Here is a 26,751-nt window from a genome sequence, read left to right as displayed (position 1 = left end):
ACAGTATTAGAGGATTAGGAAGTTCTTCCTTGATCACTGCTACCAAACCGACAGGTGGAATAACCATCCATCTTGTTGTGGGATCATGTTGCATGTAAAATGGATTGATGGGAACTTTTTGTATTACTTAAAATTTCTGTATGAGTGACAAGCCAGGTGATGAAATTGTGTGGACCACTTGGGAATTCATGTCATTAGGTGTCACGTAGAAGATCTGCATGTTCTTGCACGTGTCCTTGAATACTTTGGTCTATCCTGGTGCTTTCGTGTGTGCAGCGTCTTTAACAGTATGCTCTTAGTTTTTCCTTCTTGCCTGTCCCCTTCTGCTGCCATTTATCTTTTGCATGGCATTAAATAGAAAGCCATTTCCTGGTGTGGCAATGTTGGGCTGTAACAGCCATCCCTGGAATATATCAGAAAGGGCAATGCAAACTGCCTGCTGTAGTTATTGGCTTTAAAATATTCTAGATTTCTGAATTTTAGTTTTAAATTTGTTTTCTTTGAAACTCCCAGGGCAAATTGCTGCGAACAATTTTATTTGGAGTCAAACGAGTTACCGCCAACAATCTGGAGACATTTATCTTCATCCTTTTTCTTCTCATCTTTGCTATTGCTGCTGCGGTGTATGTCTGGGTAGAAGGTAAGTTTAACAGAGCCCCCATTGGTAATTTTCTTTTAACATCTGTGCCTTGATGGCAGGGATGAAATGCTGCAGTGATTGCAAGTTTCTACATTGGCAATGACTTGTTCTATGTGGACCAGATGCCAAAAGCTTTCCAACTTGGAGTAGGAATTGACAAGGAAGGGGAGAACGAGTTCCCTGTTCTCTTCTTTTTTTTTAATTTTTTAAAATTTTTTATTTTTCACACCATAAATCACATTAGCCATGATATACACTTTTTCTTTTTCACTCATATACAGTGATTTTTTTCTCCCCCCCACTCCCTCCTCCCAAGCCACCCCCCCACCCCCCCCCCCATCCATTTTAGGTATACAATCTAGGTTGCATTAAACCCGTCAGACAATGTTGTCATTCAACAAAATTACACCAGAAATTCTACTGAGTCCATTCTTTTCTTTCCTTCTCCTTCCATCAACTTAGGTAATGTTTGTCCCCGGTAGGTTTTCGCTATTGTATTTAATGTAAGGCTGCCATATTTGTTCGAATATTTCAATATTATTTCTTAAACTATATGTTATTTTTTCTAATGGAATACATTTATTCATTTCTATATACCATTGTTGTATTTTCAAATTATCTTCCAATTTCCAGGTTGACATAATACATTTTTTTGCTACGGCTAGGGCTATCTTAACAAATCTTTTTTGTGCATCCTCCAAATCAATTCCAAATTCTTTGTTTTTTATGTTACTTAGGAGCTGACATTTTATCATAACATAGCTCCCTGCTGGATCTATTATTTCCTCTTCTATTTTAAATGGCACATTTTTACTAATTAATATAGCCACTCCTCTTGCTTTTGAATTATACGATGCTGCTGTTACATGTCCTACCCAATCTCTCTTTAATTTCTTGTGCTCCAATTCAGTTAAGTGTGTTTCTTGGATAAATGCTATATCAATTTTTTCCTTTTTCAGTAAATTTAGTAGTTTCTTCCTTTTAATTTGGTTATGTATTCCATTAATATTTAAAGTCATATAGTTCAGTGTAGCCATTTTATACTTTGTTTATCTTCTCTTTCCATTTTTCCATCATTACCTTTCCTCCTTTTCCATTTCTGTTTTCTTATTTTAAACTCTTTATAAGACAACATTCCTACAACATCAAACATTTTCCTTATTCTCCTATTTATATCTTCTTTATCCCCAATCTCCCCTTCCCCTCCTGAGTTGTCCTTTATCCCTTGTCGGACAACCACATCTCCCCTCTCCATTTGGGTTTGCGAATCCACTCGCAAGCGTCAACTGATTTTGCAGTGACCGCTATTCCCCCCCACCCAGCCCCCCCCCAGAAAAGATTTCGCTTTTCATATGTAACAAAGGTCACTCTTTTAATTCCCTCCTTATTCTCTCTATTCCATTACCTTCCCTTATTAATTCTTGTCTATACTATCTATATTTTCCTCTAAGTACAGATACATTCACGTATGCACATTGTATCTATTCACTCTTATACCTCTTTACTCACATACATATCAATCGTGATCATTTTTACTCTCATTACCCGTCTTCATCCCTCAGTCTATTTTTGTAATTGTTCTGCAAATTTTCGTGCTTCTTCTGGATCCGAGAATAGTCTGTTTTGTTGTCCTGGAATAAATATTTTCAATACCGCTGGATGCTTTAGTATAAATTTATACCCTTTCTTCCATAAAATCGCCTTTGCTGTATTGAACTCCTTTCTCTTCTTTAGGAGTTCAAAACTTATATCTGGATAAATGAAAATTTTTTGCCCTTTATACTCCAGTGGTTTGTTGCCCTCTCTTACTTTTTCCATTGTCTTCTCCAGTACCTTTTCTCTTGTAGTATATCTTAGGAATTTTACTAAAATAGATCTTTGTTTTTGTTGTGGTTGTGGTTTAAAGGCCAATGCTCTATGTGCCCTTTCTATTTCCATTTCTTGCTGTAGTTCTGGACATCCTAGGGTCTTAGGGATCCAATCTTTTATAAACTCCCTCATATTCTTGCCTTCTTCATCTTCCTTAAGGCCCACTGTCTTTATGTTATTTCTTCTGTTATAATTTTACCCCCTCCATAAATCTTCGTCCGCGAAGCCAAGCCAAAGAATTTTCCAATATATCTATTTTTTGAGCTAACAGTTCTTGTGTCTCTATAGCTTTTTTATTAGATTCCTCCAATTTCTTTTTTAAGTCTTTTACCTCCATTTCTGCTGCTACTGCCCGCTCTTCCATCTTGTCCATTTTCTTTCCCATTTCTGTTAAGGTCATATCTATTTTGTTCATTTTCTCTCCTGTGTTGTTTATTCTTCTTCTTAAATCATTAAATTCCTGTGTCTGCTATTCTTTAAATGACTCCATGTATCCTCTAACAAGAGAAAGTATATCCTTTATCTTGCCTTTCCCTTCTTCTTCTATTTCACTGTACTCTTCCTCCTCTTCTTCCTCTGGGTTGGCCATCTGTTGTTTCTTTGTTGCCCTTTTCTTCTCTTCTTTCTTGTTTCCATTGTCTTCTGTGTTCTCTTCTTGCTGCAGGTGTTCTGCAGCTGTCGTTGCCGGCTGTGGAGATCGACTCCCCAGCTGATCCCCCCTCCCGTTGGTGTGTTTTCTTTCATGCGCGATTGCGCACTTTTACTCGGCTCAGCGAGCCATTTTTGTAGTTCTATTTCTACCGACCTGAGGAAGCGGGCTTCTCTCTCCACAGCGGGCCTCTTCGGACAGGTAAGGCCTTTTCCTTCTTCCTCCGTTGTCTTCTCTTCCTCTCTTCTTACCGTTGATTTTAATTTTTCTTTTTTTGTCGCCATCTTCTTTCCACCTTTATACTCACGTTTCTTTAACTTTTATTTCTGTGCCTTTGTGTTTTCCCTTGTTTTTCCCGACTTTTCTGGAGAGGGCTGGAGTTCACCGTCCGGCCACTACTCCATCACGTGACTCCTCCTTCCCTGTTCTCTTCAAGGCGACAAATAGATGAATCCGTTCTCTTCAAGGCGACAAATAGACGAATCCCTGTTCTCTTCAAGGCAACAAATAGATGAATCCCTGTTCTCTTCAAGGCGACAAATAGATCAATCCCTGTTCTCTTCAAGGCAACAAATAGACACATCCCTGTTCTCTTCAAGGCGACAAGTATAAATTTTAAATTTCGACCTACAGCACAGTAACAGGCCCTTCCAACCCACAAGCCTGTGCCACCCAATTACAACCAATTGTCCTACAATCCCAGTACACTTTGAACCATGGGAGGAAACCCACGCAGACATGGGGAGAAAGTACAAACTCTTTATACTAGCACTGTAACAGTGTTGCAAAAACCATGCCTCCACCCCCCAACCCCCCGGATTGAGCATGGCTGTTGCAGTGAGTGTTTGGTCTCACCAAAGTAGAGGATGTAACACTGGGTACACATTGAATGCAATAGATCAGGTTGGATAATGTGCATGCGAATTTCTGACTCACGTAGAAGGTTGACTGTGGGTCTGGATGGAGGTGAGGGAGGAGACAGTTGCAATGGGAAGTTCCTCAGGGGTTAGAAGGGTGGGTGGGTGGGTGGGTGGGGAGGGAAGAGCAGTTTCCAAGAAACTGATCCCTTAAGAAAAGCAGATTGAGGTGGAGAGGGGAAGATGTAGCTGCAGTTGGATTGCACTGAAGCTGACAGAAGCGGTGGAGGCTGATGGGATGGAAAGTGAGGACTAGAAGGGCTCTTGTCCTGATTCTCCTTGGGGGAGTTGAGGTAAGGCCAGAAGAAAGAGAAGTTGAAATAAAGGTGCTGACTTTATCGATGACAGCAAAGATGAATCCATCTTTATAAAAGATGTTTTCAGCTCTCCTGGAGGGGAAGACCTCATCCTGAAAATAGATAGGGTGGATGAACTGGGAGGAAGGGATGGTGTCCTTTAAAAGGACCGGCTAGGAAGAGACATAATCCAGGTAGACAGGATGTCATGTTTTTGATAGGACATTACGAATGTCCTGCAATGGAAAGTCTCCTCTTGAGCAGGTGAGATAGAAAGTGCGAGAAAGGGATGACATCCTTCAAAGAGACAGTGTGGGGAAATCTTGTATTTCAGGAGGAGTTGGTGGGTGCAGTAAATTTCTATGGATATTTTGTTTCTTGAGATGGATGCTGGGATCTCGAAAAGGGAAGCGGTTTCAGAAGTAGTCCATTAAGTTGGGAGCAGGGCAGAATTTACAAGAGAAATTGGCACAAATTGCAATTGTTGATGAGGAGAGAAATAGTTGGGGAATGCCATATTTGGAACAAGGACCCTTGGAAGTGGCCATTGAAAAGGTAGGCGTAGCTGGGGCCAAATCTCTGATTTAGAAAGCAAGAGGAATCAAAAAAGTTGTTTGGGGCAAGACCAAAATTTATCAGGCTGAGGAGAGTGTTGCTGAAGAGGAACAACTTGGTTCTGTGTTTTGGGCCCTTCCTGATGGGAAATGGATGTGTATGGAGATGTAGGTGAGATGGCGGGGACCAGGGAATTGGAAGCCTGTTTATAAATTGTTGGAGAATGTGTGAGGTGTCCCAGATGGAGGTGGGAATGAACTGGGCAAGGGAAAACACAATAGAATTGAAGTGTGAGAATTGGATCCAGAGCAGGGAGAAATGAGACCTTCCTGGTGAGTCCTGTTTGAGGGTCTTTTATGTGCAATAGAGATTGGCAGAATGGAATTGGTTTGATGATCTGGCAGACAGTGACTTGGTGATCATTGCTGGGGTCATTACCCAAAGAGAGAGGTACGGTGATGTAGTAGAGTCAGCTGGCACAGCAAAGTTAGAGGTCAGTCTACCCGAGAACAATGGCACTACCTCGTCTGTGTTTTTGAATAGGTTGGCATTGGTGAGGAGTGCGTGTTCCGCAGTTATGAAGTGGAGGGAAGTCAAGGTGGTGATGTTATTGTTGGCAGTGGGGAATAAAAAGATTGATAAGGGATAAAGGGCCAGGAGATGATGAAGAAGAGTGTTTAAGGTGGAGAAAAAAAGGTCAGCAGTGGGTTTGGGAACCTTGCCGAAGTAATGAGCATGGGGGGGGTGGAAGAAGAGCTCAACATCATGACGGGCTCAGAACACGTTGAGATACGAGCACAGGGGACTGATCTCCCAGCATTTGAGGGGATGGTGAAGACACATTTGGGGTTGGAACTACGTCCAGCACTGGGGTCAAAAGAGGGAATGGGTGTCCTGAAGTGGAGTCTGCATTGTTCCATTCTGCGGCTGTTTCTGAGAGTAATTTTTCAATGTGCTTTTGTGTATGCATTAATTATAGTGGCTACTTTTTCCATGACATTCTCTTGCTCAAATGGATGGGTTTAGTTCAACAACCAGCCTGCTGTTAACTCTACCATTGGTGCTATCATAATTTTCATTGGAATATGTCACACATGGAGCAAGGCTTTTGTATTTTTACTGCTCCCCTTATTTCCACGAATTCTGCAAACCTTGCATTTGTCAATGCTTCACATCCACCTGGATTAAGATGCGACAAACCTGCTGTTTCAGTACGCTGATTGTATGTAGTCTCCTACCCACGATTGATGCAATTTGTAATATCAAAGTTATTTATTCAGTATCGTCCCGTCAGTCAGTGACAGCAATGAATTGTGATTTAAAAACTTGGAGAAACATCTCAACTTCAGGGTATTATTGTGAAATCCCATCTTTTTCCAATTTTAATATATGAAACTTTGAAACTATTTCCATTCTAATGCAGCTAATCAGATCATGACCATAAGATATAGGAGCAGATGTAGGCCATTTGGCCCATTGAGTCTGCTCTGCCATTCCATCATGAGCTGATACATTCTCCTACTCAGCCCAACTCCCCTGCCTTCTCCACATCATCTTTAACCTTTGATACCCTGACTATTCAGATACCTATCAATCTCTGGCTTAAAAACTCCCAACAACCTGGCCTCCAACAGCTACTTGAGGTTAGCCACTCTCTGGCTTAAGGAATTCCTCTGCATTTCTGTTTTAAATGGATGCCCTTCAATCCTGAGGTTGAACCAACTTGTCCTTGACTCCTCCACCATGGCAAACAACTTTGCCTCATCAGCTCTGTTCTGGCCTTTCAACATTCAAAATGCTTCTTTGAGGTGTTCCCCCACCCCCCTCATTATTCTGAACTCCAAGGAGTACAATCCAAGAGCCGTCAAACATTCCTCATATGCTAGTTCCTTCATTCCAGAAATCATTCTGGTAAATCTTCCCTGAATCCTCTTGAATGCCAACACATCCTTCCTAAATAAGGAGTCCAAAACTGTACCCTGTACTTTGTGAGACCTCACCAGTGCCTTATAAAGCCTCAACCTCACATCCCTGCTCTTGTATAGTTTTCATCTAGATATAAATACCAACATTGCATTCGCCTTCTTCACCACCGACTCAACCTGGAGATTAAACTTTAGGGTATCCTGCACAAGGGCTCTCAAGTCCCTCTGCACCTACGAATTTTGAATGTTGTCCTCATCCAAATAATTCTTCTGCCGAAGTGCTTGACTATACATGTTCAAAAATTGCATTTCATTTGCCAATACTTTGCCCATCTCCTAAATCTCTCTGCAACCTCTCCATTTTCTCCTCGATACCTGCCCCTCCACCTCTCTTTGTATCATCTGCAAACTTAGCCAGGAAGCCATTTATTCCGCAATCCAAATCATTAACATAGAGAGTAAAAAGTGGCCCCCAACACTGATCCCTGTGGAACACTACTGGTCACCGGTAGCCAACCAGCCAACCCTGTGTTCCCACTCTGTTTCCTGCTGATCAGCCAGTGCTCTATCTTACCTGTGCTAATTCCATGGCCTCTCATTTTGTGAAGCTGCCTCATGGGCGGCACTTTGTCAGAGGCCTTTTGAAAGTCCAAATATACATCCACGTCATGTCCTTTGTTTAACCTGCATATGGCTTGCAGTAGGAAATTGAGTTTCCTGTTGAGTCCAATCTATTAGGTTGCATTTATTCCCTTCCCAAACTACTTCTCAACCCAAGCAATTCATTATTGCTTTGTTAATGTTATTGGAAGATTGTTTCAGGAGTCATTAGTCATTACAAATAGCTATATTTATTGTAGTTGGTTCTTGTTAACACCTTTCTCATCTTTGCTTGCAGGTACAAAGGACCCAAATAGAAACCGTTACAAGTTGTTTTTGGAGTGTGCACTAATCTTAACATCTGTTGTTCCACCTGAGCTCCCAATTGAGTTGTCACTGGCAGTCAACACTTCCCTCATTGCCTTAGCTAAACTTCGTAAGTACTTTGTGATTCGTAAGTACTTTGTGAAGCTGAAAGCCACATGAAACTATAGGCTTGAAGGGTGAAATTGCTCAAGTAGATGTTGAATGGAAAATGTGTTTTTTTTTTAAAACCTGCCATATTTCATTCAAAGTGCATGAAATAAACCATTACAGAGATAAACCATTGTTGAATGGGAGTTGAGCCTGCAATTTTCTCAATAGTGCTATTGTTTCCCCCCCCCCCCCACCCCCCCAATCTTAATTTGAGGTGAATCACAGTCATTTGATCCAGGTCCTGAAGTGTACCTGAGATCAGGAAAATTTAGGTACAGTAACTCCCCTGTTATCCGGCACCTATGGCGATTGGTACATGATAGATAAGCGAATTTTCTGGTTGCTTGAGACTTACTCTATAACAATGCCTAACTAATACACCTGCCTTAAGAATAAAAAGTTTAAAAGACATAAAACATTAATTTCTAAATAAATGAGATGCGCAGCACGTAGCACGTTCTTCCGGCCCACGACCCTAGGCCACCCAATTCTACCAAATTAACCTACAGCCCCGGTACATTTTGAAGGGTGGGAGGAAGCCAGAACACCCAGGGAAAAACCACGCAGACATGGAGAGAACATACAAACTTCTTACAGTCAGCGCCGGATTTGAACCTGGGTTACTAGCGATATAATAGCGTTGTACTAACCATGCTGTAGATCGTAAAAAATGGAAGCAGAAAATTAGGAAGGGACACTGCTTTCACCTTGGAACAAGAACATCGCAGTAAATTGAATGCAGATAGCTTCAATAGATATATGTGTAGGCCAAGTATAGTATTCCTCCTCTTGCACTCTGACACTATCCAGACCTGCACTGGAGAATGTACATAACAGGAACATGTCAAATGTGCTCAATCTGTCCAGGCAGTAGAGTTCTATTGGTGTGCACACACCTGGTAAAAGGGACTCTTGTTTCCCGTTTCCCCTCCCCCCCCCTCCAAATTGGATCGAAGGTAAGGTTTTTGGTGAAAGTGAATAAGCATCACAAAGTATATTGTGCACTTTCCAAGCACCATAACTCTTGCTTAACTTGTCAAGCCTTCACTTTTTTATTAAATAAAAATATTTTGTGTGCAGCATCTGCCTTTATTATTGCCTCTGTTAACTTCTCATTTGTTCTGATGTTTACCCCCTTTGGTGCAGTGCCAAATTTTGTCTGATTCTGGTCTTGTGGAGTAGCCCCTCTCCCAGGTCCCTTGTGCATTCACAGCTTTAGGCGCTTCGTTGGTTGTCCTGCTGCTCAGGTCAGGAATTCCTAAAGCACCTGTTTCTCCAGGATGTTCCTCAAATTTACAATATCATCTTGTGACCTGGATTGCCAGCACTCAAATTTCTTGGGTAATTTATTACTTAAAGATGGCTCCATAAATGCAAATTATTACTTCCGATGGGGTGACTGGATGCAGAAAATACCATTTATAGTGGTGGTACTGGTGAAGCATCTGCACTTGCAAACAAAGCAATATGACAAGACTATTTTGAACTGTTAAGTTGCTGTATTTTTTCATGACACTTAAATAATCTTCGTATTAATTGCTTTTTGTTTAGAATTAAGAGAAATACTCCAGTTCACTTATTCCACTTTGCCCATCCAGCTTCGTTTCTCCCCCCCCACCCCCATAAATAAATGAAAAGGATATGTAACAGGAAATGGGCCGTGGTCACTTCGACTGTCAAGCATGCTTAACCATTCAATATTAAAACAGGCTTTGTCTTGACACCTTTCTTTGCACTCCTTAAAACTTGTTACAGACTCTCCCGGCAATTCTGTCAAATGAGTCCTACTGGTCAGGAATCTGAGATCTGTGTACAGCAGTCAGCTCCAGTTTTGTGTTGCTGTTTCTTCCTCTCCTAGATGGTTCAGTAATTTTTCACGTGTGACGTTGCCTCTAATCAAAGATCTAGCTGTTAGACTTGCGGATAGTTACAGTACTAACCGTTACTGTTTGGCTTGTGGAGTGTGAGAAGAATGGGAACTGGAGCTAAGTGACTGTGGATTTCTATATTGAATAAGAAATGAGACAGAACATAGAACATTACAGCATAGTACAGGCCCTTCAGCCCATGATGTTGAGCCAACCTATACTTTTTTAAAAAAAAACTAAACCCTCCCTACCTCGTAATCTTTTAAGGCCTTTTTTATATTGGCAACCTGCTAAATTGGCATGTGAATGACCTGTGTTGAAATACTGGGAGAGCCGTTCACACTGGACTATGAAATTCCGGGTCCGTCAACCCTTTAACATTAAATACCAGGTATCACGGAGCTAAGAGGGGCCAAACCTCCAATGGTGACATCCTGAGTGACATATCACGTATTTGCAGGGCAGTAAAATCATAGCGGGATAAAGCACCTAGGCGCACAATTTATGAAAGAGTGCGGGAAAAAAACGCGCACCATTTAATAAAACGTGCATGCACAATGTATAGAATAGTGTGGAAAATCTACCCCAGTGGGCTTCAGACTAAACTGAGGGCAAACTCACAGACCAGCTCCCTCACAATCTGGCAGACCTAGTATTAAATCTAGGTCCCTGAGCCTACAGGAATTGGCCTTTCAGCCCCTAAATCCTGTGTTACTGAAAATGGATATGGTTCGTCTATATCCTAACTGTATCTAGGTGTTGTGGTTCCATGTTTTTTTGATATAATAGAAGTGATGAATTGTGATATTTGTGGGAAAATGTCCCACCTCAAATGAAAAGAAAACTCCAGCTTTGCCACTGAACGTCCTGGCTTTGGTATTCAGGTTGGGCCCTGCTGTTGTGGACCCTTCTCGTGTTTGCGATGCACCACTGCCCTCCCCATCCCCGAGCTCCTGTAATCAGCTGAAGGTTTCTCTGCATTACCCAATTAATTGCCTTCAAATTCCTCAAAATGTCAAATTACCCTTAACTTTCTGTTTTCCACAGAACACAATATCCAATCTCTGCTTGTAATTTAACCCTTAGAGTTCTGGTACACAATGATAAGTCTCTGCACTCTTTGCAAGACAAGTAATTAGCGGGTATTCTTCAAAGGAGAAATGACTTGGTTTCCTTGTGTCCCTTTTTCTGACCTATGTCCAAAATATCTTACTTCCATTGACAAATTTTGTCTTGTCACCATTGTTAGAATGTAGAAAACTGGGGCTTGTAGGGTTAAGTCTTCCCATACTGTATCACCATCAGCTTTGCTTTAAACACCACGAGGTTTTGCAGATTGGCATTGGGACAAGAGTGTTTATCTGCTGTTTTTCTTTCAGATGTGTACTGTACAGAACCTTTCCGAATCCCCTTCGCTGGGAAAGTGGAATTCTGCTGTTTTGATAAAACTGGCACTCTGACAAGTGAAAACCTGGTGGTCAGAGGGGTGGCCGGACTTCGGTAAGTGTTCTTTTTCATGCCAGTTCTCTGCACTCGTCTTGAGACCTGAAAGCAATTTCTGGGCAGCTTACTTTCCCTTCAGTCTAATCTGGCTGCCGTGTGACTTTATTTTTTATCTTACGATGCTTTCATCTGTCAATGCCCTTAGCACTGAACTACATTTCTCCCACAAAACTTTGCCAAGTAAGTTGTAACTAGCATTTTTTTTTGTTTTGGCATAACCTCACAGAAATCTCCTCAATCCGTTCACAGTGATCTTTAAAATGTGGTTTATGTAATAGTTCACCAACACCCATTGTCCTTGGGAGCAACGTGGGAAAAGAAGGGACCAATGCAGAAGGGATGGTGCAGCCAGCTCCCTCTGTATTAAAGATGAGAGACAGCTGGAGGCTTGAATACAATTCTTGATTCAATCTACCTGCTTGTCCATGTGAATTGTAGACTGAAAGTACAGAGTTCCATTCAGTAGAATGTGAGACAGAGTTTCAGTCACAGATATTCCTTTTTCAAGTCCAAGTCTTCACTGAAGCCTGGGTGTTCAGTGGGAAGGAGACATTGAGTGTCATAGCGGTTAGCGCAACGCCATTACAGCACCAGTGATGGGACCAGGGTTTGAATTCCACGCTGTCTGCAAAGAGTTTGTACGTTCTCTCCGTGTGTGCATGGGTTTTCCCCAGGGGCTCCTCCCACCGTTCGAAACATACAGGAGGTGTAGGTTAATTGGGTATAAATTGAGCAGCATAGACTCGTGGTCCGAAATGGACTGTTACCATTCTGTATGTCTAAATTTTTTTTAACAATTAAATTCTTGCACGGTGTATTTTGACAAATGGCAAGATTGTGAACAGGCTTATTTTTGTGAATTTGCAGAGATGTAAACCTACAAATTAAAAGCTCTGCCAATCAATGTTCATAGCTGATTTGGTTCTAACCTCAATTCCATATTCCCATTTATCTGCAGTAACATTTTCACCTTCACAGTAACTCTTCTGCAGAAGAGTTGTGGCGTTCTGGGTGCCCTTCCACCCATCTTGTCTATGAAGAGTTCCAAAGATTCCTGATTCTCCTTATTGTCTCTTAAATGGGTAGTTCTAGATTCCCTGCTAAAGGGAATCATTGTCTCTCCACATCCAACCTGTCAAGACTTGGGTTTTTTGTAGATATTAATCACTCTGGATTCTAGCCCAACCTTTCCTAGCAATATGACCCACCTAATGTAGTTAATAGTCTAATTAACCTCTGCACACTAGTGAATGATATTTGTTTTGACACCAGATGAGCACTTTGACATTCACAAAGGGCTTGAGATTGTTAAATTTATTTTTCTTAATTTTTAAATAACCAAGTTCTCTCACAGCGACCTTAAAGTAATTAACTGCTTTTACGTTTACTAGTTTAATTTGAATAAAAATAGAAAGTTTTATTCTGGCCTGAGCTAATAAAAAAAAAAAGTTCATTGACAGATTGGGAAGCTGAACCTCAGCTTGTGCTCTGGAATTCCAAGCTTGTCTCAGTTCTGTGCCTGAAGGCTGGGGGATCTGTGTGGATTTCAGCTTTGAGACTGGCACCCCAAGAAAACTTGGTGGAAAAGGCAGTCAACCCTAACTAAACTTTTTTTCCAATCTATAAGACCATGAGATATAGGAGCAGAAATAGGCCATTCAGCCCATCAAGTCAGCTCTGCAATTCTTTCATGAGCTGATCCATTCTCCCACTCAGCCCCACTCTCCTCTTATTCTCATAACATTTGATTCCTTGACTATTCAAATACCTTAAATACACACCACGACTTGGCCTCTGCAGCTGCACGAGGTAGCAAATTAGAGGTTCACCACTCTCTGGCTAAAGAAATTCCTTCGCCTCTCTGTTTTAAATGGGTGCCTTTCAATCCAGAAGTTGTGTCCTCTTGTCCTCGACTCTTCTACCATGTGAAACAACTTTGCCACATCTACTCTTCCAAGGCCTTTAAGCATTCAAAATTCCTCTGAGGTCCCCCCTCATTCTTCTGAACTCTAGGTAATACAGCTCAAGAGCTGTCAAACGTTCCTTGTATGCTAATTCCTTAATTTCAGGAATCTTTCCTGTGAATCTTATTTGAATCCTCTCCAACGTCAGCACATCTTTTCTTAAATCAGGAGCTCAAAACTGTACTTTCTATCCTTGAGGGCTCACCAGTGTCTGATAAAGCCTTAACATCCCTGCTCTGTTTTATTTTTGTCTGTCACTTCACACCACCAAATGTCCTGCTATTGAAGATGTCTACGTACGGCACTGCCTCAAGAAGGCAGCCGACGTCCTAAAGGGATAACAATTCTGTTTCCCTCTCTGACTGGTCAGCAGGGTGTTCTGGCATTTTCTGTTTTGGATTTCTTGCCTCTGCAATCTGTCCTCCGCCATGTGGAGTTTGCACGTCCTCTCTGAGACCACGTTGATTTGCTGCAGTTTCCTGACACGGTTAGTGTAGCAGTTACCGCAAAGCACCTGCGACCCGGTTTAAAATCCGACACTGACTGTAATGAGTTTGTATATTCTCCCGGTGTCTCTGTGGGTTTCCTCCCACCCTTCCACATGTATGGGGGTTGAAGGTTAATTAGGTGGCATGGACTTGTGGGCTGGATGGGCATGTTACCATGCTGTATGTCTAAATTTAAACGTGAATCTCAAAGGCATGTGGGTTGGGAGGGTAATTGGCCGCTGTATATTACTCCTAGTGTGTTGGTGATTGGTAGAATCTGGGAAGGGTAGTGGCATTCATTTGGGCAGCAATCTCCTGTTTGAATCCACCCCAGGATGTTTATTTAAAGACTCTTCCTGTTCACAAGGACATGTATTTTTCAAATTGAACATTCCTCCATAATGAGTAGCTTGAAAAATTCTCTTTGAATTTTCAGCACACCATTTTCCTGTATTTTGTGAGGTGATGGGCGTTTGTGGTTCCTGTTGCAGGGAAGGGAGGGAGTTGGTCCCAGTATCAGAGATCCCCCTGCAGACACACCGGGTGGTGGCCACATGCCATTCGCTGGTACAGATGGATGACGGGACGTTGGTTGGAGATCCCCTTGAAAAGGCAATGCTCACGGCAGTTGACTGGACCCTGACGAAAGGTGAAAAGGATGTTTTCTATTTGTAATTCAGAATTGTGAAGGTGGGCACAACTTACCAATGCAGAATCTTCCTGCAAGAGAGCAGTGTGTGCTGACTCTATTAATGAATAGTGGAAGTATCGGTTAGTGCACAACAGTATTACTGCCCCAGGGACTTGCGGTCGTATCCAGCGCTATCTGAAAAGAGTTTGTAAGTTCTCTCCATGTCTCTGTGGGTTTCATCTGGTTGCTCCAGTCTCCTCCCACATTCTAAAGACGTACATCTATGTTCCTCCTCCCAATAGTTTTTCTATGATCCTCTCACCAAGTGGCACTCACCAGGGTGCTCACATGGCCCCCAGCAATGCCCACCTTTTCATTGAGTGGTAATGTCCTTGTTTTAAACCTAGTCTGGCATCACTCCCAACTCTGTACTGGAGCTGCTTCCTGAACCTAGATGGAAGGCGTCAATTTTATCTCCTTTGCTACTAATGTCCACCCTACTCTCCTTTACTTGGACCATTTCTGATATCTCCCCTCTCTCCATCCCAATAGGCAAAATACTTATTATAACCCCACTAACTCACCCCAGATAATAGGACTGCAGCTCTTTCCACCCCTTTCCCCACCCCCCCCCCCCCCATAAGAATGCCATTTCTGTCTCCCAGCTTCTATCTTCAGCACATCTGCTGATAAGATTCTGTAATGTTCTCCTCTTTTGGGAAGTGTGGTTTTCCCTCCACAGTAGTAGAGGTAACCTTCTGGCCATTTCCTGGACTTCACTCATCCCCCATCCCCCCCACCATGCCACAAAGTCCTTGGCCTTGCCCTACCAGCCTCTGCATCCAGCACCTCATCCTTGGTTATTTCCAGCAGCTGCAGTAAGATCCCAACTTGAGCAACATCTTCTCGTCCCCACCCCTTTCTCCTTTCTGGAGGGACCAATCTGTGGCTCGCTGGTCACCCCTGTCTCTTTTCCCTGTCTCATTGGCTTCTACACTACTTCTCACGCCACCACTCAGGGACCTAAACAGTCTTTCCAGGTAAGGCAAAAATTCATGTGCACCTCTTCCAATCTCTGTGCTCCTGGCATGGCCTCCTGTACATCAGGGAGACCAAGCAGAAACTTGGCCATCAAGTTTCTGGTTGCATGTCATTTCAAGTCCTCTTCCCATTTGCACTCCAGCCTATCCTTGGCCATCTTTGTGGCCAGAGCAAGGACCAATACAAACTAAACCTTGTAAACCACCCAGCCACTCTACAGCCCACTAAACTTTCTAATTTCGGGTAACCATTACCTTGGTGTTCTCCTCGGTATCCTTTGGGTGAAGCTGGCCCTCCCATTTTCTCTTTCCCATACCCCACCCAGCCCCTCCATCAACCATTTTAGTCTTCACTTCTCCTTCCTGGTTCCTTCCATGCACTACTCCCACATTTCACCTATGGTTCCCCTCCCCTCGTATAGTTCTGCGTGTCCTTTTTCTTCAAGTCTTAACTGTGTCTTAAATGCATTAAATGAGGCAGCCTCTACTCCATCCTTCAGCAGAGAATTCCGCAGACAGTCTGCTCTCTGGGATAAACGGGGTTTCCTTGTCTTTGCTTTAAACCTATTCTTCTGAATTTTGAGGCTATGTTCTAGTCTCGTGCCAGTGGAAATAACCTCCATGATCCTGTCTTGTTAATTCCTTTTGTAATTTAGTCTCCTCCACCTTCATTTCCTTTATCAACCCAGTGAACTTCCTCCGCACTGCCTCCAAGGCCATTATATCTCTTACTAAAGCACCTTTTTCACTGGCACCCTTACCCAGGAATTAACTGGGGCAGGGTTCAGTGGAAAAGGAACATGGTCCGAACGCCAGCATCAAATGATGTTATTTCATGCTGGGGATTGATCACCTCTACCCCCACTCATATCTCCGGTGTTTGCTGACGCCGGCGTGCTGATAAAACCGGTGGAAAAGAGACAGCAGAAAGCCTGTTTCCAGTTGAGGGTAGAACACTCTGATCCCTGGGGATGAGTGTGTTCTGTGGAAAAGCAATTAGGGTACCAGTAAAGGGTGGCCCAGTGAAAATGGCACAAAGGGCTTCCTCTCACAGGACACTGCACAGCCAATCAACTGGGATGCCTGTGGAAAAGGGGCTTAAGGAAACCAGAGCTGCATGTAGTGCTCAGATGTGGCCTCACCAGTACTTGAATGGTTGCAGCAGAACCTCACTGCTCTTAAAATTCAATACCAACGACCTTGTTGATCACCTGTGGCACCTGCAAATTATCCTCCCTTATCCTTCCTTGGTACATCATCCACTGGCCTAATTAGCTCTCGTTAGTGATCTTCCCTCGCCACTCTTGCTCTTGAAGCAAACTCTCTGCTTCCCTCCATTATCTACCCCCTGCCCCATCCCCGTCCAGGCATTCATTCACAATTGCTGCTGCTATGCCCTTTGCTACTGATGTTCACCCTGCTCTCCTTCACTGGGATGATTTTTGACACCTCCCCTCTCTCCATCCCAGCAGTAACTGCACACAGATGCTATCCTTGTGTGAAACTGACCCAGGTGATCATCGAAGGAATAAAGCGGATAGAGAACTGACAGACCGTCCAACATCCCTCCTGTCAGAAGAGCCTGCAATATTCAGGCCAACTCTGACCAGTTCTGTCCTTGGAATGTGATCTTCAATGCTTCACCCAGCTAATTGATCAACATGAAGCTGTTCCTTTGTTTTATAAACTTGATCAATTTCCACAGAAGTCTATGCTTGCCTAAAGAGCAGAAGAACATTTAATTTGTTATGAATGGACCTTTTAACCGGGCAAGCAGCCTTTCCGTACTCTCTGATATTATTTGATTTGTCTTCCAATTTGTGTTTGGTCATGTAACTTGAAAACAGTCCCAACTTGCCCATGGTGACTAAAATGAACAACATGCGCTAGATTTCACCTGCTGTGTTTGGCCCATATTCCCCTAAATCCATCCTATCCTTGCATCCATTAATATTTTTTAGACATTCATACTTGTTTCAACCATCTCCTCCATTCACCCATCATATTCAAATTTGCCCCTTTAGTTCCTATTTAAACTCTTCCTCCTCACCATAAACCTGTGCCTTTGGCTACCGATTCCCCTACTCTGGGCAAAAGACTCCCTGCATTCACCCGATTTATTTCTTTCCTGATTTTGTAAGATCACCCCTCATTCTCCTGCGCTCCATGGAATAGGGGCCCAACTTGCTCAACCTCTTTGTTATCCCCACAACATTGTAACTGCTGATTTCTAATTTCTACCTTCTTTCATACGCTGTCTTTATATCCCACACTTTCATTTGTCTGTGTTGCTTGAATTCAAATGTTTATCCTTTTCAAAACTCTATCTCCTATCTTTTATTCTGTAGATTTTAATTATCTGTCCTATGCTCTCCTTCCCTTAAACTTCATCCATACTTTTCCAGTCTGTTGAACCCATCTCCCCTGCTACTTAGTTTAGTTCTCTAGTTGGGCACTTCGCTGGGACTCTGGTACCAGTCTGGCTCAGGTGGAGCCTGTCCCATGGGAACAGCTCCCTCCTCCCCAGATACTGGTGCCAATGAGAAATGGAGGTGAAGGACTGGTCACTGCTCTCATTGATCCAGTTAACCATTGATGGAAGGCAGTGCATCAACATTCACCATGAGAGCACAGCCTCTCTCCATCCTGTGATTCTTCAGTTATCCTTTTGAGGAAATGTGACCTCTGCCATTAACGCTGGTACATCCTTGACTGCCCAATCGGCTTTGAACAAGGCCATAAAGACTTTTCCCAAGCCTGTTGTTTTGATGAGTCATTTGCAAAGGGAGGCAGAGAGGATCACTGAGGTCTCCCTCCCCCTTCGTCGATGAGATTTACTGGTATCATTGTTTAAAGTGTGCTCGCAAAATCCTTATGAACCCCTACCACCCGTGCACCTACTCCTGTTGGGAAAGAGAGACAGAAGTACTAGAGCCAGAACCACAAAGCTGAAGAACAGTTTCTTCCCATGGGTAGAGAGACTGCTGAACGTCTGCTAAAACAAATTCCTGTGACACATATACACGAAAGACATGCATGTGGGTTCTGTGTTTTAGTTTGTATGTGTGTATGCATAAATTTGCACCATGGACTGGAGAACACTCTTTTTTCAGGTTGTACTTGTACAATCGGTTGATAAATAAACTTGAACAAATACTTTTTGGTTATTTAATATTTGCCATGTTTTTACTCTGCAGATGAAAAGGTTTTCCCTAAAAGTATCAAATCCCAAGGATTGAAAATCCATCAGCGTTTTCATTTTGCCAGTGCACTGAAGCGCATGTCGGTCCTCGGTTCCTATGAAACAATGGGCTCCACGGATCTCCAGTACTTCAGTACTGTGAAGGGTGCGCCTGAGACACTGCGGTACATGGTAGGTATGAAGACACAGGGGAGGAGGGGAGTTTCTTTTGATTTGTGTTTAAACAATGCACTTTATTTGTGGGTATCAGCAAAAGATCATTGTTATACAGCTGAAGTCCCCTCATCCTTTTGAATAGTTTCGATGCAGTGTCTTGGCTCAATGTCAACCGTTCTTATTATGCAAAAAGGTGGCGCTTCCAGAGCTGCTGCTGGTGCGGACCTGGAGGGAGCGGAGACACAGCTCTCTCCCGCAGCCTACCACTCAGTCTTACTGCTGATGGCTCGGTACAGGCTTTAATGGCCTGTTTAAGGAACCAATGTTTTATTTTAAATCCTGCAATCATATGGTCTGGGCCCAAGATGGCAGAGTCTATGTTCAGCAGTGGCCTAGAGAGGTTGCAGACCCCAGGGCACCAGTATTGGATAGAACATACGCCGCTTAGAAGGAGAAGCAGAGGAGATGACCCTAAGGATGGGGACCACGGTGGTGGAAAAGTGAGGGGCTCTGCAGCTGAATGAAACACATAGGTGATGAGCAGTTGGCGACTTGCAGGCGAGGAACCCACACAGGCTGTGGGCTATATGAGATTGAAGGACTCACACAGGCTGTGGGCTACTGACTCATGAGTACTAGGTATTGGAACCAGGATTCAAGAGGTGCTGAAGGCAAGGAGAGCTCCCAATGGCCTTGGGCTCTGAAGGCTTCCTCAATGTGTCCGAAGTTTGGATTTGAGGTTGGGTTGCCAATGGTTTAAACTGATCTGGAGTCTTGTGTGGCTGCAGAGGCTGCAAGAGTGCTGAAGGCAAATCCGCAGATGCTCAGTGATTCTGGGAGTGGGGGGACTCCCTTGCTTCTCTTTCTCTGATTCTAAGGGGTGCCGGACAATGCTGATGCTCATGGTGAATCTTTGCCTAATGCCAGATTAAAGGCAGTTTCATGTAATACTATATCTGGAAGGCTGGCGGCAAAACTCTGCATGCCAAACTGCATGAGTTTTTCAAGCTTTGTTGGGACCAAGGTAAACTGCCTCAGGATCTTCGTGATGCCACCATCATCACCCTGTACAAAAACAAAGGCGAGAAATCAGACTGCTCAAACTACAGGGGAATCACGTTGCTCTCCATTGCAGGCAAAATCTTCGCTAGGATTCTACTAAATAGAATAATACCTAGTGTCGCTGAGAATATTCTCCCAGAATCACAGTGCGGCTTTCGCGCAAACAGAGGAACCACTGACATGGTCTTTGCCCTCAGACAGCTCCAAGAAAAGTGCAGAGAACAAAACAAAGGACTCTACATCACCTTTGTTGACCTCACCAAAGCCTTCGACACCGTGAGCAGGAAAGGGCTTTGGCAAATACTAGAGCGCATCGGATGTCCCCCAAAGTTCCTCAACATGATTATCCAACTGCACGAAAACCAACAAGGTCGGGTCAGATACAGCAATGAGCTCTCTGAACCCTTCTCCATTAACAATGGCGTGAAGCAAGGCTGTGTTCTCGCACCAACCCTCTTTTCAATCTTCTTCAGCATGATGCTGAACCAAGCCATGAAAGACCCCAACAATGAAGACGCTGTTTACATCCGGTACCGCACGGATGGCAGTCTCTTCAATCTGAGGCGCCTGCAAGCTCACACCAAGACACAAGAGAAACTTGTCTGTGAACTACTCTTTGCAGATGATGCCGCTTTAGTTGCCCATTCAGAGCCAGCTCTTCAGCGCTTGACGTCCTGCTTTGCGGAAACTGCCAAAATGTTTGGCCTGGAAGTCAGCCTGAAGAAAACTGAGGTCCTCCATCAGCCAGCTCCCCACCATGACTACCAGCCCCCCCACATCTCCATCGGGCACACAAAACTCAAAACGGTCAACCAGTTTACCTATCTCGGCTGCACCATTTCATCAGATGCAAGGATCGACAATGAGATAGACAACAGACTCGCCAAGGCAAATAGCGCCTTTGGAAGACTACACAAAAGAGTCTGGAAAAACAACCAACTGAAAAACCTCACAAAGATAAGCGTATACAGAGCCGTTGTCATACCCACACTCCTGTTCGGCTCCGAATCATGGGTCCTCTACCGGCACCACCTACGGCTCCTAGAACGCTTCCACCAGCGTTGTCTCCGCTCCATCCTCAACATCCATTGGAGCGCTCACACCCCTAACGTCGAGGTACTCGAGATGGCAGAGGTCGACAGCATCGAGTCCACGCTGCTGAAGATCCAGCTGCGCTGGATGGGTCACGTCTCCAGAATGGAGGACCATCGCCTTCCCAAGATCGTATTATATGGCGAGCTCTCCACTGGCCACCGTGACAGAGGTGCACCAAAGAAAAGGTACAAGGACTGCCTAAAGAAATCTCTTGGTGCCTGCCACATTGACCACCGCCAGTGGGCTGATAACGCCTCAAACCGTGCATCTTGGCGCCTCACAGTTTGGCGGGCAGCAGCCTCCTTTGAAGAAGACCGCAGAGCCCACCTCACTGACAAAAGGCAAAGGAGGAAAAACCCAACACCCAACCCCAACCAACCAATTTTCCCTTGCAACCGCTGCAATCGTGTCTGCCTGTCCCGCATCGGACTGGTCAGCCACAAACGAGCCTGCAGCTGACGTGGACTTTTTTTACCCCCTCCATAAATCTTCGTCCGCGAAGCCAAGCCAAAGAAGAAGAAGATATTTGTTTTATTACATGACAATAAATAGTATCTGAACCTTCTCCCTCTGATGCTGTTCGACCTGCTGAGTTCCTTCAGCAGATTGTATTCAGCTTCTGATTCTTGAGGCTGCAGACTCTTGGTGGATGAGGTTCAAGTCTGGGTCTGTACATCCATACCTTTGTAGATGGTTAACACGGGATCTGACATTGTGGCTTTAGTGCAAGCACCCGTAACTTTACCCCATTTCAGAAGAATTTGCGGATGATACAACTGTAGTTGGGCCTCACCAGCACCACTGAGCTGCATATTACAGAGGAGGTTGAAAGGCTCAAAAAATAGTGAGAGAACAACAAACCCAAGTCTCAATGTGGAAAAGACAAAGGAGATTATTGTGGACAACAGGAGGGTGTCTCTACCACACATCAGGGTTTCTGTTATGGAGAGAGTGGAGAGCCCAAAATTCCTTTGTTTGCATACGTGATGACCCATCCTGGGCCCACAGTATCTCCTCGTGAGTCGCAAAGGTGCAGCAGTGCCAATATTTCTAATAAAGGTTGAGGAGGGCAAGGCAACTGGCCCCCATCTGACAGCCTTTTACAAGAGCACAATTGAGAGTGTCCTGTCTGGCTGCATCGTTCTGTGGTACGGTAGCTACAAAGTATCAGACTGGGTCTATCGAGAGGATCATGAAAACAGCTGAGAGGATGATTGGGGTCTCCCTTTCCTCTGTAGATGACATTTACTGGGAATGCTGTCTAAATAGGGGTCAAGGAATTGTAGAAGACCCTTTCCATCCAGAACATAGTATTTTTAACTCACTGCCATCAAGAAGGTGGCATCAAAATCAGGGCTGCTAGGCTGGGAGGTAGCTTTTTCCCCACAGGCTGTGAGACTGTAACTGTGTTAAGTATTTATATATTATAGTTATTTGTTCAATGCAATGATGATGAACTTGAAGAAAATTTATTAAGATGACCAAAATATTACTGAGTTATGTTGATGTTTTGACATTTTTGTGGAAGAATGAAGAGGTGTAGATGAATAGGGCTCCTGAGAATCTGTGAAGGCGTTGGATCAGAACCATTTAATGCTACCCATAATGCACACGAGTCCTGCCATTTGCTCTTTCAGTGTGGCTTTGCATGTAGTTTATTCATTCATTATACCTGGTTGTTTTCTAGTTCTGTGAACGTCCTCAAAACTATGATTCTGTCCACACCGAGATGTCACGAGAAGGAGCAAGGGTCTTGGCCTTGGGCTATAAAGAGATGGGATACCTCACTCATCAGCAGGTAAACATTTCTTCCTTGCAGATATCCTGCCTGTGACAGTCATGCAGTACAGGTGGCGATGTTGCCTGTGATTGTGGAGGTGCCATTCTCCATGGGTAATCATTTTTCTGCAGGCAGCAGGGGAATTTTTCTGAGCATGCTGACCTTGCTCCAGGTCATTCAGTACCTCCCACTCCAGCGTATGCAGTGTGACACTGAGCCATTTAGAATGTATTGTGGGGACCAAAAGCTTGCTCTCGGTGTCTGTTTTCAGGTTGGTCTTAGTGGGAAAAATTGAATTTGTACCAGGATGCAATGAAAAACTTTATTTTGCATGCTATACAGGTATGTCAACCCTTAAGTACATCAAGTACGTCCAGATGTAGTATCGGAAAGTTCAGTTAAAGCACTGCAAGACCAATACAGTACATTTCCAATTAACCGAAAACCAGTTAACTGAAAATCTCAGTTATCATTAAAAAAAAATTTTGGCAACGTCGTTAGGTCACAAGTTGGAAAAAAAAATTTCACCCGATGTGCTTATGGTGGGGCTCTGATGTGCTGTTAGCGCCAGTTTGGTAACATCAGTGAGTGACTGGTGGAAATCAGTGGGGGTCAGGCAGTGCTTGGGGAGATTGTTCTCATTTCAGGTAAGCTCTATTTTCATTTTTTTTAAAATATTTTATTTTTTCTAAGACTTGTATAGAACATTATTTTTCTTCTTTGGCTTGGCTTCGCGGACGAAGATTTATGGAGGGGGTAAAAAGTCCACGTCAGCTGCAGGCTCGTTTGTGGCTGACCAGTCCGATGCGGGACAGGCAGACACGATTGCAGCGGTTGCAAGGGAAAATTGGTTGGTTGGGGTTGGGTGTTGGGTTTTTCCTCCTTTGCCTTTTGTCAGTGAGGTGGGCTCTGCGGTCTTCTTCAAAGGAGGCTGCTGCCCGCCAAACTGTGAGGCGCCAAGATGCACGGTTTGAGGCGTTATCAGCCCACTGGCGGTGGTCAATGTGGCAGGCACCAAGAGATTTCTTTAGGCAGTCCTTGTACCTTTTCTTTGGTGCACCTCTGTCACGGTGGCCAGTGGAGAGCTCGCCATATAATACGATCTTGGGAAGGCGATGGTCCTCCATTCTGGAGACGTGACCCATCCAGCGCAGCTGGATCTTCAGCAGCGTGGACTCGATGCTGTCGACCTCTGCCATCTCGAGTACCTCGACGTTAGGGGTGTGAGCGCTCCAATGGATGTTGAGGATGGAGCGGAGACAACGCTGGTGGAAGCGTTCTAGGAGCCGTAGGTGGTGCCGGTAGAGGACCCATGATTCGGAGCCGAACAGGAGTGTGGGTATGACAACGGCTCTGTATACGCTTATCTTTGTGAGGTTTTTCAGTTGGTTGTTTTTCCAGACTCTTTTGTGTAGTCTTCCAAAGGCGCTATTTGCCTTGGCGAGTCTGTTGTCTATCTCATTGTCGATCCTTGCATCTGATGAAATGGTGCAGCCGAGATAGGTAAACTGGTTGACCGTTTTGAGTTTTGTGTGCCCGATGGAGATGTGGGGGGGCTGGTAGTCATGGTGGGGAGCTGGCTGATGGAGGACCTCAGTTTTCTTCAGGCTGACTTCCAGGCCAAACATTTTGGCAGTTTCCGCAAAGCAGGACGTCAAGCGCTGAAGAGCTGGCTCTGAATGGGCAACTAAAGCGGCATCATCTGCAAAGAGTAGTTCACGGACAAGTTTCTCTTGTGTCTTGGTGTGAGCTTGCAGGCGCCTCAGATTGAAGAGACTGCCATCCGTGCGGTACCGGATGTAAACAGCGTCTTCATTGTTGGGGTCTTTCATGGCTTGGTTCAGCATCATGCTGAAGAAGATTGAAAAGAGGGTTGGTGCGAGAACACAGCCTTGCTTCACGCCATTGTTAATGGAGAAGGGTTCAGAGAGCTCATTGCTGTATCTGACCCGACCTTGTTGGTTTTCGTGCAGTTGGATAATCATGTTGAGGAACTTTGGGGGACATCCGATGCGCTCTAGTATTTGCCAAAGCCCTTTCCTGCTCACGGTGTCGAAGGCTTTGGTGAGGTCAACAAAGGTGATGTAGAGTCCTTTGTTTTGTTCTCTGCACTTTTCTTGGAGCTGTCTGAGGGCAAAGACCATGTCAGTGGTTCCTCTGTTTGCGCGAAAGCCGCACTGTGATTCTGGGAGAATATTCTCAGCGACACTAGGTATTATTCTATTTAGTAGAATCCTAGCGAAGATTTTGCCTGCAATGGAGAGCAACGTGATTCCCCTGTAGTTTGAGCAGTCTGATTTCTCGTGATGCCACCATCATCACCCTGTACAAAAACAAAGGCGAGAAATCAGAACATTATTACATGCATCATATAAATAGTATTTTAAAATTACAGTCGCATATGATTGCCCAAATCTCACCCTCCACCAATGCTAACATTAAAAAATGGGGGTGTTTGAGCGGCCTTCATTAATTAGTCCACATCTAGATCTTTTGGAATTCAATGCTATTAACCTAACCATATTATTTAAACCTTTTCGGGAAAGTTAATTATATCCTTAAGCCAGTAGGATTCAAATAAGGTTGCCATATTTTAACAAACAAGTCATATTTCTTACTAACTTTATAAATCATCTTTTCTGGGTGGCACGTTTGCATTTCCGTATTCCAGTGAGGGGACGGAGTAGGGGAAGTCGGACTTCCATGTAACAACAATGGATCTCCTGGCTACTGCTAGTGCAATCTTCACAAACTGTATTTGATGTTTTGATAGTTTTGTGCCCAATAACTATAAGATTTCTCAATAAATACATTTCTGGTTCTCTTTCCATTTTCTTCTTGACCTTCCACTGTATTTGGTTCTCCACTGTCCGCAGAGTCGGCGTCAAAACAAATCTAATCAGTGGGGCACTAGGGTAACAGAAGGGGGTGGGGAACTGATTTTTTTTTTTCAGTGGTGGCAGACCAGGGTGAGGGGGTGGTGGTATTGGAGATTGGCGACAGCGGATAGGAGCTTTCATGGATCAGCGACAGCCGAAACAAGTATTCTGTTGATGCTCCTGGTCTGCTTAAAACCATTTCTCAGTTATCTGAAAAATGCAGTTATCCGATACACAACTAGTCCCGAGCATTTCAGATAATCGGAAACATACTGTATAACTTCGCTAATGAGAGGTCACTTCCCTAGTCAGAATCTTGTGGTGTATGCATTCAAACTTGTGTATCTTTGGCCCACTGGAAGTGGAAGGAGATCTGACTGGGATCTGAGGCAGCAGGAAGTGTGGGCTGAGTCGATGGAGGGGAGATTGGCAGGCATGGTGGCATGGGCTGCATTCACAACTCTGCGGCCTTGGCCAGAGTAGTTCCCAAATCAAGTTGGATGGGATAGTTTTGGTGATGCTTCTAAAAATTGACAAGAGACGAGCAAACCACCTGAACTAAGGATTATTTCTCCAGACTAAACACCAAGCAATAGCCCAATCTGGGTTTGATTTGTCCGTCGTAGAGGAGGCCACGTGAAAACTGAATGCAGCATGAGGGGATTGAATGCTGCTCATGTCAAGAAAGAAAACATTTCAAAGCTGACTGTACCTCTGGTGAGATAGTGAACAGGGAAGGCTAGAAAGGTTTGGCTCCTTGTTTGAAACTAAAATATGTCTATGATTCCTGAACACACGTATAAAAATAGTGCATCCTCTGTCACTGAAGGACTGGTGCAGGTCTGTGCCCACCCCAGGTGAGATGTTCAGACCTTTTGCCAAGATTTGAGTACGGTGAGTGGCCATTCCTTGCAGTGCATTGCTAGTGAAGGCAGCACTGTTTAAAGTCTGGGCTTTAGGGTGGGTTGTTCAACCTGATTTGAGTGATTGTTAAACAAAACTCCATGGGGGAAAAATACAAAGTAGTTCTCTTGAATTCTGGGCCATCTGCTGTCCAAAATCATTACCAAAACATTTTCAATTGTTGCAGTCCCATTGTAACCATAATGATTATATCAAGTGTCTCCTCCATTGACGTGATCTACCAGGATCTTT

The 26,751-nt window shown here is 44.0% G+C and overlaps 1 protein-coding gene across 1 annotated transcript in view; it reads left to right on the top strand.

Moving 5' to 3' along the window:
- atp13a1 (ATPase 13A1) overlaps nt 1-26,751 on the top strand; it is a 114,072-nt gene that overhangs the window by 50,185 nt on the left and 37,136 nt on the right. The window contains exons 10-15 of the mRNA XM_069927574.1: nt 514-640; nt 7,750-7,887; nt 11,176-11,296; nt 14,243-14,400; nt 18,620-18,795; nt 22,625-22,735. Of these exons, the coding sequence (XP_069783675.1) occupies nt 514-640; nt 7,750-7,887; nt 11,176-11,296; nt 14,243-14,400; nt 18,620-18,795; nt 22,625-22,735 (831 nt within the window). The remainder of the gene's footprint in view (nt 1-513; nt 641-7,749; nt 7,888-11,175; nt 11,297-14,242; nt 14,401-18,619; nt 18,796-22,624; nt 22,736-26,751) is intronic.

This window comes from Narcine bancroftii, chromosome 3, assembly GCF_036971445.1.
Source record: "Narcine bancroftii isolate sNarBan1 chromosome 3, sNarBan1.hap1, whole genome shotgun sequence".
NCBI classification, from domain to species: Eukaryota; Metazoa; Chordata; class Chondrichthyes; order Torpediniformes; family Narcinidae; genus Narcine; species Narcine bancroftii.
This window is presented reverse-complemented; position numbering and strand designations above follow the sequence as displayed.